This window comes from Cervus elaphus, chromosome 21 (assembly GCF_910594005.1).
Source record: "Cervus elaphus chromosome 21, mCerEla1.1, whole genome shotgun sequence".
Classification (NCBI taxonomy): domain Eukaryota; kingdom Metazoa; phylum Chordata; class Mammalia; order Artiodactyla; family Cervidae; genus Cervus; species Cervus elaphus.
The window spans coordinates 38,804,358-38,819,542 of NC_057835.1; the positions used below are offsets into that span (position 1 = coordinate 38,804,358).

At 39.5% G+C, this 15,185-nt stretch overlaps 1 protein-coding gene across 1 annotated transcript in view; it reads right to left on the reverse strand.

Moving 5' to 3' along the window:
• Window positions 1-15,185, reverse strand: part of TRPA1 (transient receptor potential cation channel subfamily A member 1) — a 67,915-nt gene that overhangs the window by 28,515 nt on the left and 24,215 nt on the right. Inside the window, exons 6-10 of the mRNA XM_043879915.1 lie at window positions 9,064-9,171; window positions 5,222-5,330; window positions 4,895-5,040; window positions 4,297-4,433; window positions 1,582-1,630 (exon numbers count right to left, since the gene is read on the reverse strand). Of these exons, the coding sequence (XP_043735850.1) occupies window positions 1,582-1,630; window positions 4,297-4,433; window positions 4,895-5,040; window positions 5,222-5,330; window positions 9,064-9,171 (549 nt within the window). The remainder of the gene's footprint in view (window positions 1-1,581; window positions 1,631-4,296; window positions 4,434-4,894; window positions 5,041-5,221; window positions 5,331-9,063; window positions 9,172-15,185) is intronic.

Genomic DNA, 15,185 nt, shown 5'->3' on the forward strand with positions numbered 1-15,185 from the left:
AACAAACCTTGGACAGTATTTTTAGTTCTTCACATTTTCGTTGTCTGAAAGCTGGCACAGAGGCAGCAGGGGCAGAAGATTATAATGGAAGGTGAAGGGCGCACATGCTTTCTGTCCTGCCTACACCTGCAAGCCACTTGTACTGAAGGGGGGTTGATGAGTCAACAAGCCTGACACCTTCCCAGGGCTGGGTCACAAGAGAGCATTCCTTGCCATGAACCTATCAACTCCCCACAAAAAATGCATTGATATAGGAATCAAAAGTATACTCTGGTACTTCTAGCTTCCTGGCAATGAGGTTTGGCCATTATGCATTCATATACAATATACCCTACTTGTGAATGTATCCATTCATATACAATATACCCTACTTGTGAATGTATCAAGTATCTTTTTTTTTTCTTCTAGTTTTATTGAGATATAATTGACATGTTGTTGTTTAGTTGCTAAGTCATGTCCAACTCTTGGTGACCCCATGGACTGCAGCATGTCAGGCTAGTCTGTTCTCCAATATCTCCTGGAGTTTGCTTAAATTTATGTCCATTGAATCAATGATGCTATCTAACCATTTCATCCTCCCCCACCCCCTTCTCCTTTTGCCTTCAATCTTTCCCAGCATCAAGGTTTTTTTCCCAATAGTTGGCTCTTCAGATCAGGTGGCCAAACTATTGGAGCTTCAGCTTTAGCATCAGTTCTTCCAAGGTGACTCAGACAGTAAAGAATTTGCCTGCAATGCAGGAGGCCCAGGTTTGATCCCTGGGCCTTCCAGGGAAGATCCCCTGGAAAAGAGAATGGCAACCCACTCCAGTATTCTTGCCTGGAAAATTCCATGGACAGAGGAGACTGGTGGGCTCATGGGGTCACAAAGAGTCAGACATGACTGAGCGACTAACACTTTCACTTTCATAACTGACATACAGCACTGTGTAAGTTTAAGGTATGCGGCATAATAATTGGACTTACAGATATCATGTAGTGATTATCACAGTAAGCTTAGTGTACATCCCTCATCTCAGAGATACGAAAGTAAAGACATAGAAAAAATTTTCAAAATGTTTTGCAAATGTATCAATCATCTTTTTGTAAATTTTTTTGCTGATAGGCAAGAAATCAAAGCAAAAAACAACTATTATATATTAATGCATATGTGTGGAATCTAGAGCAATGGTACAGATGAACCTATTTGCAGGGCAGGAATGAAGATGTAGAGAACAGACGTGTGGACACGGGGGTAGGAAAGGGGTGGATGAACTGGGAGAATGGGATGGATATATACACTACCATGTGTAAACCAGACAGCTAGTGGAAGTTGTTGTATAGCATAGGAAGCTCGGCTTGGCGCTCTGTGGTGACCTAGATGGATGGGATGGGGGAGTGGGAGGGAGATCCAAAAGGAGGGGGATGTCTGTATACTCACAGCTGATTCTCTTAACTGTACAGCAGAAACGAACACAAGATTGTGAAGCAAGTATACCCCAATTTGAAAAATTTGGTTGAATTTTGAAGATTCATGGTATGTAATTATATGATTTTTCAACCATAAATAGTAATAAAAAATAAATCTGTCAAAGGAATAGTTACCACTGAAATTAAGTAGTCAGCTAGTTCATGGTGATCAAATAATGAGGCTCTGCAAAAAGAGAATTATAAGCATATTAAGGAACTATTGATATAAATATACAAAATAAAATGACTATTTAATATATCCAGAAAGTGAATTTAAAGGATCATTGAATAACATGATAAAAGGCTTGGGAGTTAATAACCTTTCAAAATCTACAATTGGATTCTGATTAGGGTAACTTTTCAAGTAGGAGTAATAGAGAAAGATCAAATACATCACAAGATTTTCTTCCTCATCTTTCTGCAAACCTATTTTCTCCTTGTAAAAAACCATCATGAACATGTTCTGAAGTGAACAGTAAAATATGTCCTAAGAGTTTTAAAATAAAAGGCCAAAGAACTGGCTATTACCACTGTGACCATGAGAAATAGCAACAATTGCATACAAGGTTCAGCTAAAATTTACCTGCAGGGTTCACAATGCCCCTTTGTTGGCAAAAGTTAACAAGGCAGTGTTAGCTTTCCTAAAGTTTTATGAAGCCAAAAAAAACCGATGGATATAGTTGGAGTCACTTGGTATCATCTCACAAACAGCCATAAGGGTAATGTTAATTAATACAGCAAATACATATTTTTAATCTATATTAAAACATCACCATAACAAATGTTAATACCAATGATTTAAAAGTGTTTCCTAATGCAAATCTTAATTCTTTGTTCCTACTCAAGACTATCTCCTCTATTCTTAACGTTCTGTGTATAAGTCTTAGTATCAGCTTGTCAATTTTCATTCAAAATTCACAAGAGGTTGCATTCTAAATGTTATTAGATGTATTGAGTAATTTTAAGAGTCAAATTTGATTTAAGAGTCCCATTCGATTTGTTCTGTATCTTCTCAGTCTAGAGCTCTGGTATTCCAAGTGTGGCCTGCACACCAATGAGATCTTTGCACTACAGCAGCAAAAGAAACTGTAGACCAAGGAACAAACTTTCCTTTGAGGTTCAAGATAAACTCTAACGTCACTGGCTATTAAAAGGACATTCCAGGATCATAGATTAGCATTAGGTTCATCAGAACTGAACTGAACTAGTCCAAAAAATCTTCAGCCAACTCAAGTTGAAAGTGTCCAGCTAGTCACCAGGCTAAGTATATTTTTTGGTCAGGTAGATGGGTCTGTTATCCTAAAATAACTCCTTCTTGTGCATATTTGTATATTAAAGCTCTAGTGTAAATGTACACATTTTAACTACACTCAGATCACTAGGTTTCTGAATTGGCTAAACATTGGCATCACAAAGAGTTTTTAAAAATTCCTGAGAGTTATCAGCAATTCTAAGTATGAATTAATGTTGGGATTTTATAAATTCCTCACAGGATTTTAACATGTAGTAGTTTTGAAAAATCTCTGGTCTAGAGGTTAATCTGTCTACTGAGTTTTTGTTTTATTTCAATATTTGTTTTGTTTTCCCTTGTCTAGGGTTTCCAACTGCATCTTTTTCATATCACCAATCTTTGATTCACAAATGCCAATTTGTTTTCCATAATGCCTTCTCTTACTACATTTACTTTACATAACTGACCATTCCTTCTTTTAAATTTTTGGAAGTTTTAAATACCTTCATTATGAAATTATTTATAAATTGCCCTGTTATTTCTATTCCTTTGGAAGTAAATTAGCCTTTTGTTGATTTCATTGTCATAATCTTATAAATTTTCCTTTATGCTCTGATATTTTAGTTTGCAAACTCTTCCTGCATGGAAGTTCCTTGGAGTTCCTTCTGTTCATGCATAGCCTATTATGGCTAGCGGTTTTGCTAATGTATACACTAATGCCTCTATCTCCCCAGTTTAGAACCAGATCTTATATTGGTAGCTAGAGTTTCTTTTTCACTGTGGGATAGTGTAGATTTCTTGGTCCAGTTACTTATTGAGGCTTTCTCAGCTCTTCTGCCATTCCAAGCTTCTAGTTCTGCCTGCATGCGTATTGGGTGTGTGTGAGAGAGACAGACAGACAGACAGACAGACAGACAGAGACAGAGAGAGATGGTGAGAGATAGAGACAGAGAGACAGCAAAGCCCCTTCTCAGCCATTTCTTTCACTCATATAGGGAACAGCCAGTTTTTGTCTTCCCAAGGAATTGAACACTCAGTGTACACTGCCTGTTTTCTGTCTTAGCAGCTAATAAGTCTATAATTTCAGATGCTTTTATCTGATATGTATTTCTGTTAAACTCAACAGAAATATTTATCTTCTTTGGAGCTTGGCTATCATTCCTTAAAACTAAGTATATATATGTTTGTGGGACTAAGTGGAAAGGGAAATCAGGTGGGAAAAGTGGACCACTCATATGTATCTGTTCCATTACCCCCACTGAGAATGAAGATAACACACATGTGAGGACCTGAAACAGGTTAGAAAGGTTTTGAAAAGCCATGTATGTTGACCTCCTGAGCATATAGGAAACGAATCTTGAGCCTATAGCCACTGGACTAAGAACTCATCCAGAATATTCCAGTGGAGAGTTTATCCCATGAAAATCTGTTCAACTTTCTACTTTTGATTCCAGAGGAACACAGAGATTGCAGTCGAACCATAGGATCTCTGTTATCTCTGCTCTTTTCTTTTGAACTATGGAGTCTTTGCTACCATAAGCGGTAACGTTGTCTTGTCTTCTTAATTAAACACATGAAGACAAAAAATCTGTGCTCAGAATGATAGGAGGGAAACTTGCCTGTGAAGCAGTGTCTCGTGGTTTCCATCCACCTCATTAACAATATCGCTGCTGCCAGAATAGGAAGATACCATCAGCTTAACAATCTCAGTGGCTCCCTGGGTGGCAGCAAAATGAAGGGCTGTGCACTTCCCTTTCTGTAAAGAGTTTTGATATCAGCATCAATCAATATTCCATCCCAATTTAAGGATCAAACCTAAATTCAGTTGTGTTTTTTTTCCTTCCCAGTCCAACAAAATCAAGGAGTATGGAAGTTCAGATGGCAATGAGTAATTGGTTTCACCTATTGAGAAGCCTCAATATAAAAGTCATAGCTAGCAACTTTATTTCCTTGCAAGGTGACAGTTCTTGACAGCTCTGACTATACTTAGCTTCTGTCATCAGTGTCTTTATCTCCACTGTATCTGTATTTGTGTTTGCAATTGTCTTTGGTAGCTCTCAAAATTCTTTAGATAGATTAAAATTTGGGAGAATCTCTTGTTCTGCTTCTGCATGAATAGCAGGAAGTAACATCTATCTAAATTAACTGTGAAAGAACTGTAGGGCACTTTGGCAAACAGAACATGAACAATTCTACAGGAGGAATCTGAATAGTTACCTCTAGCAGGTCCAGCTGTGCACCATTGTCCAGGCACATTTTAATCATGTCCAAGTCCCCACTTTGAACTGCCATGTGGAGAGGGCTGGCTTTCCCACTGTTCACAAAATTAATGTGAGACAGTCTGCTATACCCATGTTCCTCACCTTTAGGAGAAAATAAAATTCAAGAGAATAAATACTATAAATAAATAAAAGGTAAAAAAAAGAAGAAAGGACTTTTAGACTTACATAAAAGCCCAGGTATAAATTATATTAAATATTTCTCAATAGCATCCACCAAAATAGGCTTCTTTATAGTACATAATGGAGGAAAGCTTCTACTCACCAAACTTTAATATTATTTCCATGCATTTTTTGGCACCCGAAAATGCTGCCTGGTGAATAGGGAAGCACCCCCATTTATTTGATTTACATGGCTTAGCTCCTTTATTTAACTGGAACAAAAGAAAGAACAAAAGAAGTCAAATGACAAAAGACAAACCCCAGTCACAAGAATGGACAAGAATTTATATGCCTCTCCCATAACTTTTCACTACTCTGTGCCTACGTAAAATTATTTACATAGAAAAGCTTCGTATGATATGAGATCTGGACAAAAAGGTAATTTTGGAACTAGGCTAGGATTCTGAACTAGAGACACTTTAGATTTTCTAATGACAAAGTAACAACATGGACACCAAAATTTCAACTTGATCTTCCACCAAAGTCAACACATTTTTTCGTGAAACTAAAGTGATTTTTAAAAACATTATCATGATTGCTCCTATACCCATTCTCATTTCCTTATACAAATAAAGTGATAATATTTCCCAGATAATTTTCCTGTCATTTGTGCAATTAACAAATGATTAGACCAGCACTTGTATTAAATCATGAAAATCAGACATTTTCACTAATGAATGCTCTCTATTAAAAAGTTGTTAAAATGAACAGAATGGTATATATATTACCTTCACCTCTGAAGTGGGGACTCTGAGTCAACCATTCTCAATCATCATTTTCTATAGAACAGTGGATTTCAGTTTTAAGTACCTCTTATCACAAAATAAGAGATTTTGAAAAAGCAAAAAAGTGTGAAGAAGCAAATACATGTATCGTCTTGCTTTCTAGGGATAGCATTGTTTTACATTTTAGAAGACAATATTTTCTGTCTTTGCACAGTAATATTTATGTGTATACTCTGTGATCACACCATTTTAAAAGTATTTTACTTAATATTCTTAAATTATATGATTTTATTAAATACATATTCCATTTGGGGGTACACAAAACTTCATACAATGAATCCCTATTACTGAATTTCAACTTTTTCTCAGTTTTCTCTGCTATATATATTACTGGTGTTAATATCAGTGATATCTTTATCTCCTTGAGATGTATTCCAAGAATTGGGATTGGTGAGTCAAAATACATTTGTGCCAACAGTGAATGAAATTCCCTAACTCATTACATTTTCTAACACTCATTACATTTTCAATCAATAAGGAATTTTTGTCCTTTCAATTTTAGAGATTGAAAAAACTAATTGTTTTAATATCTTCTTCTTTGATTACTAGAGAAATTAAATAAACTTTATGTGCCTCTTACCAATGTCTTTTTCTTATAAATCTGTGAAAATACAGATAATTTTATATCTATTTAAAGATAAATAGATCGATATAATCATAAGCTTTGTTGGCTCAGGTCAATCAATGGATTATAATCTAATCTAATACTGAACTCTCCATACAGTCCCTGGATAAGGCCAATGTATTACATGTTACTTTTCATTATTTTGATGAATTAATTGCTAGTATTTTTAAGACTGCATCTATGTGAAATTGATCTACATTTTTCTTTGGGGTGAGCTCTCAAGTTTTGGAACTATTATTATGTCTACTTTATAAAACTAATCTGCACAAAGTCACTCTTTTTTTGCGCTACAGGAAGATTACCTGAAATAGAAACTTCTTTGCAAGTTTGAAAGAAACTATAAAATCTATAAAAGCATATAATATTAGCTCGTTCCAGAGCTTTAACGAAGTATTAGCAATGCTTTTTTCCCTAAATATTTTTAATAGTTCCTTACAGATATTCAATTTTGTAGTCAATTTTAACACTTTAATTACTTTCAGTTATTTATCCATTGGGCTTCCCTGGTGGCTCAGATGGTAAAGAAACTGCCTGCAATGCAGGAGACCTAGGTTCAATCCCTGAGTTGGGAAGATCCCCTGGAGTAGAAAGTGGTACTCTTGCCTGGAGAGTCCCATGGACTGGGAAGCCTAGCTGGCTATATATAGTCCATGGGGTCGCAAAGAGTCGGACACAACTGAGTGACTAAGCACAGCTCCTTTATCCATTAAAAATCATTTTCAAATTTTTAGGATAGGATTGCATACTGATCCTTTGCCATTTAAAAATTCTCCTTCATATTCAATTAAATCCTTTTGCCATTTCTAATTTTGTTAATTTTTGCTTGAGGTCCTTCCATTGTGGTTGGCTGGTTGTTGGTTTAGTTGCTAAGTTGTGTCTGACTCTTGTGACCCCATGGACTAGCCTACCAGGTGCCTCTGTCCATGGGATTTCCCAGTATAAGCTGTCATGATTGGATCAAAAAAAGTCAAATCTTTTTAAATTCTTTTTTTGGTCCAATCATGGCAGCTTATAAGAATATATATTTTCATCCAAGTATATTTAGTAAATATGTTAGAAGGTATTTGTAATTTGAAATATCCCACAGATAGTCTGAAATTCTTTTATTTCATTTACTCCCTGGAGGTGGTGGAGAGGGAAAATCAAGTGCTAAAAATAGAAAATCTGGCCTGAATAATGTACAAGTGATTGAGGAATATTTAACAGAAAGCTCTTTGATGAAATTCTAATACCACACTCAGAAGGGGCACTCTGTGGAGCAGGACTTAGCCATGGTGATAGACACCTGAAGAGTCGGACTGGATCATCCTGAGAAATCTCACTGGAGAGAAGGCTGGCTCTTCTTGTCGGGTTATGGCTGAGGAGCTCAGTCATTAAATCATGCAAGGGTCCCTTCCGGAGAACCCATGGCAGCTGTTTCTTCTCATCTTGGAAACAGATGGCTGTGATTCTCCTGGCTTTTATTTCAGGGCCCAACAATAATTTTGTAAATAACAATCTTCATCTTTCCTTTGACTATTCAGAAGCTCAGATTCCCAAGTACAATTCACTTTTATGCACATACAGGCCATTATGCTTTGTCTTTTGTATTCTGGGCTTCCCTGATAGCTCAGCTGGTAGAGAATCTGCCTGCAATGCAGGAGACCCCGGTTCGATTCCTGGGTCAGGAAGTACTCCTGGACAAGGGATAGGCTACTCACTCCAGTATTCTTGGATTTCCCTGGTGACTCAGCTGGTAAAAATCCACCCGAAATGCAGGAGACCTGGGTTCGATCCCTGGGTTGGGAAGATCCCCTGGAGAAGGGAAAGGCTACCCACTCCAGCAGTCCATGGAATCACAAAGAGTTGGACACGACTGAGTGATTTTCACATTCACTTTCATTCTAGGTCTGATCACCAGTTTCACATTAATTTTTCTTGTTGATATTTTCTTTTCACTTCAGTCATCTCACGTTTTCTGTAATGCTTTCCTATTTGTCTTCCGGAAGCAATTTCAGACTCATTTAAGATTTAAGGGGTATGGTCAGTTGCTTCAGTTGTGTCCAACTCTTTGTGACCCCATGGACTGCAGCCCACTAGGCTCCTCTGTCCATGGGATTCTCCAGGCAAGAACACCAGAGTGGGTTGCGTTGCCCTCCTCTAGGGTATCTTCCTGACCCAGGGATTGAACCCGAGTGTCCTGCATTGCAGCCAGATTCTTTACCTGCTGATCCATCAGGGAAGCCCTAAGGGATGTGAACATGTACTCAAACTCATAGAACTATTTTTTTTCTGACACACTTTATACATTTTATATTTTGCTAAAAGAGAAACTGAAAATAGTTTTATTATTTTTTTTATTTTTTGGCCACACCACATGGCACATGGGACCTTAGTTCCCTGGCCAGGGATCAAACCTGTGCCCCCTGCATTGGAAACACAGGGTCTTAACCACTGAACTACCAGGGAAATCCCTGAAAACTGTTTTAAAGAACAAAAATTCATGTTGTACTGAAGGATAAAGAAAACAGGAAAAAATATAAATAAAATACAAACCAAAAGCTGCATGGCTTCACTGTTATCTGTGAAACATGTGATTATCAGAGCTGTGTTTCCATTTTCTCCTTCCAGATTAACATCAGTACTGCTGTGCTCAATCAAGACCTACATAAAAGAGCGAATAGTCAGTCAAAAGTTTACCTGCAGGCTTTCAAATAGGGTACTTTTCTTCTACTGGATGTTAAGCTCTCAGTACCAGGAACCATGCCCTTATTCATCTTTTCCATCACTCTCCCATGGAATCTGGCATGAAACCTTGTACTTAGTGGGTACTACAAAAATTTCTCATGTAGATGAAATAATGGCAATTTCTATAGCTCATTAATTCAGCCAACATGGAGTTGTAGAATTGAAAATAAACTAAAAATCGTAAATACTAGTTAACATTGCTCACTAAATATATATATGCTCACATACATATATATATGCTCACATACATATATATATAATTTTTACTGGAGTATAGTAGCTTTATAACATTGTGTTAGTGTCTGTGGTACAGCAAAGTCAATCAGCTATATACATATATCCCCTCTCCCTTGGCTTTTCTTCCCGTTTAGGTCACCACAGAGCAGTAAGTAGAGTTTCCTGTGCTATACAGCAGGTTCTCATTAGTTATCTATTTTATACATAATAACATACATATCGGAGAAGGCAATGGCGCCCCACTCCAGTACTCTTGCCTAGAAAATCACATGGATGGGAGGAGTCTAGTAGGCTGCAGTCCATGGGGTCACTACGAGTCGGACACAACTGAGCGACTTCACTTTCACTTTTCACTTTCACGCATTGGAGAAGGAAATGGCAACCCACTTCAGTGTTCTTCCCTGGAGAATCCCAGGGACAGGGGAGCCTGCTGGGCTCCCGTCTATGGGGTCTCACAGAGTTAGAGTCGGACACAACTGAAGTGACTTAGAAGAAGAAGAAGTGTATATATGTCAATCCCAATTTCCCAATTTATCTTCCCCTCTTCCCCTCCTTGGACTTACCTGGTGGCTCAGATGGTAAAGAGTCTGCCTACAATGTGGGAGAAGATCGGGAAGATCTCCTAGAGAAGGAAATGGCAACCCACTCCAGTACTCTTGCCTGAAAAATGCCATGGACTGAGGAGCCTGGTAGCCTACAGTCCATGGGGTCGCAAAGAGTCAGACACAACTGACTTTTCACTTTTCACTTTCCCCCTCGGTATCCATACCTTTGTTCTCTCCATCTACATCTCTATTTCTGCTTTGCAAATAGTATCATCTGTACCATTTTTCCAGATTCCAGATATGTGATTTTAATATATGAGATTAACTAATATCTACCAAAAATAAATTGATGGAGCCAAAAAATAAATTTGGAATGTGTGGGTGGTGATAAGGGAGGAATGTAAGAAAGGAGAAAGAGAGAGAGAAGAGAGGGAGGGAGGGAGAAGCAAACGGGAGGGAACTGTTTCCTTTTCCCATCTGGACATTTTTCTTTGACCCAGATTGCAAGTATTCTGGGAAATGTCCATTAAAACTCCATTCCTTCCAGGAAAGAAGAGAGTCTCATGTAACAGAGATATAGCTTAACTCAATCGGTTCAAACTTAGTCTGGAACCAGAAACTTTTTCTCCGATGTAAGAAATGAGAATTCCTGCTAAAATGGTTAAGCAATTTGTCTAATGGAATTTAAGTGAAGACCTGTTACCCCTTCATCTGGCTGACTTACAGCTGATTATTGGCTAAGAATCTATTGATCTTGAACTAGTTTTCTTCTAGCAAAATTTTTCTTACATAAACGTCTCCTTCAAAAGAGAAATCTCTGAATTAGACTTCTAAAGGCCTTTTCTTTTGCAGCAAGACTCTGATAAAATTATATCATGTGCTCACAACTAAGTTAAGAAAGAATTTCTTAAAACAAGCTGTTTCCTAAAAACTCTGACTTACAAAAGAAGGCACGCAGAGCTTCTAGTTAATAGAATGTGTCCTAATGTGTCAGCAAATGAATCGGGCTTACTAATCAGCTCTTCTCATAAAGGAAAATTACACTGGAATTTTAGGCCATAAGAACACACAGGAAGATTATGTATGAAGGAAAATGAGAACACACAGTTTAATCAATGGACTTGAGGCATCGCCTTCTGTTCTTAACAAAGTCTGGACTGATTTGCATGTGAGGTAATCTACACAAGTCTACAAGGAGAGGTTTTTTTAAATCTCTGCCCTCTTAGAATCACAGCTCATAGATTCGGAGCATCTCTTAGGGTGTTTCTGCTCACTGCCATTAGCACAGTCTTTCCTAAAGCTGTGTTAAATTGTAGGTGGCAGGGGGCCCAGGGAGAGCAACTAAACTGTGTGTCTAGTTCAAGCTCAGCCATGACCAGACAAGTCTGGAGGTGGGCGGGTGAGACCTCCAGAGATCCCTGTGATGAGAATCCGGGAAGCCTCATGGGAGGTCCAACTGTACCCTTTGGGGTTAAGCCAAGAACTAAGACCTGCAGGCTACCGAGAAGCGAGGCCGGCCCCCAACCCCGATCCAGTGTGCCCCAGGAAACACTATGCACGCCAGTGGTATCTGTGTAAGAACTTGAGGTCACACAAGGTCACACATGGGTAACAGTTTTTTACTTTACAACCACAAGGCAGCTGTGGAAGGTTTGGGGGGAAGGCTGGATAATGGAGATTGAAACTGGCAAGAGCTGGTGTTATAAATAGGGCTTCCCTGTGGCTCACAAGGTAACGAATCCACCTGCAATGCAGGAGACCCGGGTTCAATCCCTGGGTCAGGAAGATCCCCTAGAGAAGGAAATGGCAACCTACTCCAGTGTTCTTGTCTGGAGAATTCCATGGACAGAGGGAACCTGGGGGACTGTAGGTGGTATAAATGGGAGAGGCAGGCCCTGAGGATGCAAGCACACAGAGAGACCCTCCTAAATTCCTTCTCCTCCTTCTCTGGTGAAGCAGAAGGGCTTGAAAACATCTTTTGATAAAGTGATGGTTAGTAAGACTAAGCAAAGGAGAGACAACTAATTTCAGTTCCCTTACAACCCTATTTTTTTTTTTTTTTTGCCTTGTTCTGGTGTCACAAAGGAAAATCTGTTATATCCACCATCTAGTTTGTAAATCAGTTATGGGTTTATTTCTAGACTTTCTTCTATTTCAGTGTGATACCTATCCTGTATTTGTTAGCCTGAAGATTTGATTTCTAGTTAACAGTAACCTTTCAACTGTTACCTGCCTTTGAGTTCCCAAATCACACTTTCAGAGGTGAGATTAATTAAGTCAATAGGCATTTGTTCCTGATAAGAGCCTTCAGAGGAAGCACAAGAGTTCATTGGGGAAACGTGCCATCTCTCGGGGGAGGGGTCCGCAGCCACTGGTGGCCCAGCACAGACGATATGGAAGTAGCATCAGGCTCATGAATAATGCAGACATCGACAGAAACTGACAGCCTATTGCCAAAGGCCTCTCCAATAACCTCTGCAAGGGGCTGTCCTGACTTGTCTTCTTAGGCACAGATACCTAAACTCTCCCTTTCCCCTTCAGCCAGAACGCCTAGTTACTAATTTATTCATTCAAGAGCCATCATTTAGCAGCAATGCTGAGGACTGGAGATGTTTCCATTAGTCACACACAGTCCCTCCTTCCAGTATAAGCAGCCAGAGTGGGGGATGAGTGCGTGAACATTTGATTGCCGTACCCTGTGCTAAGGATTATGGCAAAGCTACAGACAAGGCACAAGGGGAGAGAGGGGAGGGGGATCATCTCACACCCTCTCTGCCTGGCTTACAGGAGCCAAGGACTCAGGGGCCTGAGAGGAACGGTCTGAACTAAGGAAGCATGGAGTTCATGGACACTCCTGAGGTATTGTTGGTGTTTCATAGGCTGAGTAGGTTTGGGTGTGGTGTGATAAACTGAATGTTTTCGTCCCTCAAAATTCACATATTGAAATCCTAATCCCCATTGTGGTATTAAGAGGAGGAGCATTTGGGAAGTGCTTAAGTCTACAAGATAGAGTAGAAGGATGTGCACTTATCTTTTCCTGTGAGAACTCCAAAATTACAACCCACTGCTGAACAACTATCGACAGGAGACTGTTGGATCCCACCAAAGAAAGATACCCCATGTCCAAGGGTAAAGGAGAAGCCCCAGCAAGACGGTAGGAGGGGTGAAATTCCGTTTAGAATCAAACCCCATCCCTACCAGAGACGCTTGGATGGCTCAAACAAAACCTTGTGTACACCAGGAGACCCCACAGAGACTGAGCCATACTTGCCTCTGAGTGTCCAGGAGACTCTGGCAGAGGTGTGGGTCAGTGGTGGCCTGCTGCAGGGATGGGGGCACTGAGTGCGGCAGTGCATGCACGGGACCTTTTGAAGGAGGTCGCCATTGTCTTTATTACCTCCACCAGGGTTTGCTCTCAGGTCAAACAACAGGGAGGGAACACAGCCCCGCCCATCAACGGAAAATTGGATTAAAGATTTACTGAGCATGGCCCTGCCCATCAGAACAAGACCGAGTTTCCCCCACAGTCAGTCTCTCCCATCAGGAAGCTTCCATATGCCTCTTATCCTTATCCCTCAGAGGGCAGACAGAATGAAAACCACAACCACAGAAAATGAATCCAACTGATCACATGGACCACAGCCTTGTCTAATTCATTGAAACTATGAGCTATGCCATAGGGCAACCCAAGACAGATGTGGTCCACTGGAGAAGGGAATGGCAAAGCACTTCAGTATTCTTGCCTTGAGAACTCCATGAACAGTACGAAAAGGCAGAAAAATATGACACTGAAAGATGAACTCCCCAGGTCGATAGGTGCCCAATATGCTACTGGAGAAGAGTGGAGAAATAACTCCAGAAAGAATGAAGAGACTGAGTCAAAGCAAAAACAACACCCAGTTGTGGATGTGACTGGTGATGGAAATAAAGTCCAATGCTATAAAGAGCAATATCGCATAGGAACCTGGAATGTTAGGTCCATGAATCAAGGTAAATTGGAAGTGGTCAAAGAGGAGATGGCAAGAATGAACATCGACATTTTAGGAATCAGTGAACTAAAAGGGACTGGAATGGGTGAATTTAATTCAGATGACCATTATATCTAGTACCGTTGGCAAGAATCCCTTAGAAGAAATGGAGTAGCCTCATAAGTCAAGAAAAGAGTCCAAAATGCAGTTTTTGGGTGCAATCTCAAAAATGACAGAATGATCTCTGTTCCTTTCCAAGGCAAACCATTCAATATCACAGTAATCCAAGTCTATGCCCCAACCAGTAATGCTGAAAAAGCTGAAGTTGAATGGTTCTATGAAAACCTTATAAGACCTTCTAGAACTAGCACCAAAAATGATGCCCTTTTCATTATACGGGACTGGAATGCAAAAGTAGGAAGTCAGGAGATACCTGGACTAACAGGCAAGTTTGGCCTTGGAGCACAAAATGAAGCAGGGCAAAAGCTAACAGAGTTTTGCCAAGAAAACGTACTGGTCATAGCAAACACGCTCTTGTAAAAACACGAGAGAAGACTCTACATATGGACATCACCAGATAGTCAATACCAAAATCAGATTTATTATATTCTTTGCAGCCAAAGAAGGGGAAGCTCTATACAGTCAGCAAAAACAAGACCAGAAGCCAACTGTTGTTCAGATCATGAACTCCTTATTGCAAACTTCAGACTTAAATTGAAGAAAGTAGGGAAACAACTAGACCATTCAGGTATAACCTAACTCAAATCCCTTACAATTATATAGTAGAAGTGACAAATAGATTCAAGGGATTAGATCTGATAGACAAGAGTGCCTGAAGAACTATGGACGGAGATTTGTGACATTGTACAGGAGACAGGGATCAAGACCATCCCCAAGAAAAAGAAATGCAAAAGGAAAAATGGTTGTCTGAGGAGGCCTTACAAATAGCTGAGAAAAGAAGAGAAGTGAAAGGCAAAGGAGAAAAGGAAAGCTATACCCATCTGAATGCAGAGTTCCAAAGAATAGCAAGGAGAGATAAGAAAGCCTTCCTCAGTGGCCAATGCAAAGAAATAGAGGAAAACAATAGAATGGGAAAGACTAGAGATCTCTTCAAGAAAATTAGAGATACCAAGGGAACATTTCATGCAAAGATGGGCATAATAAAGGACAGAAATGGTAG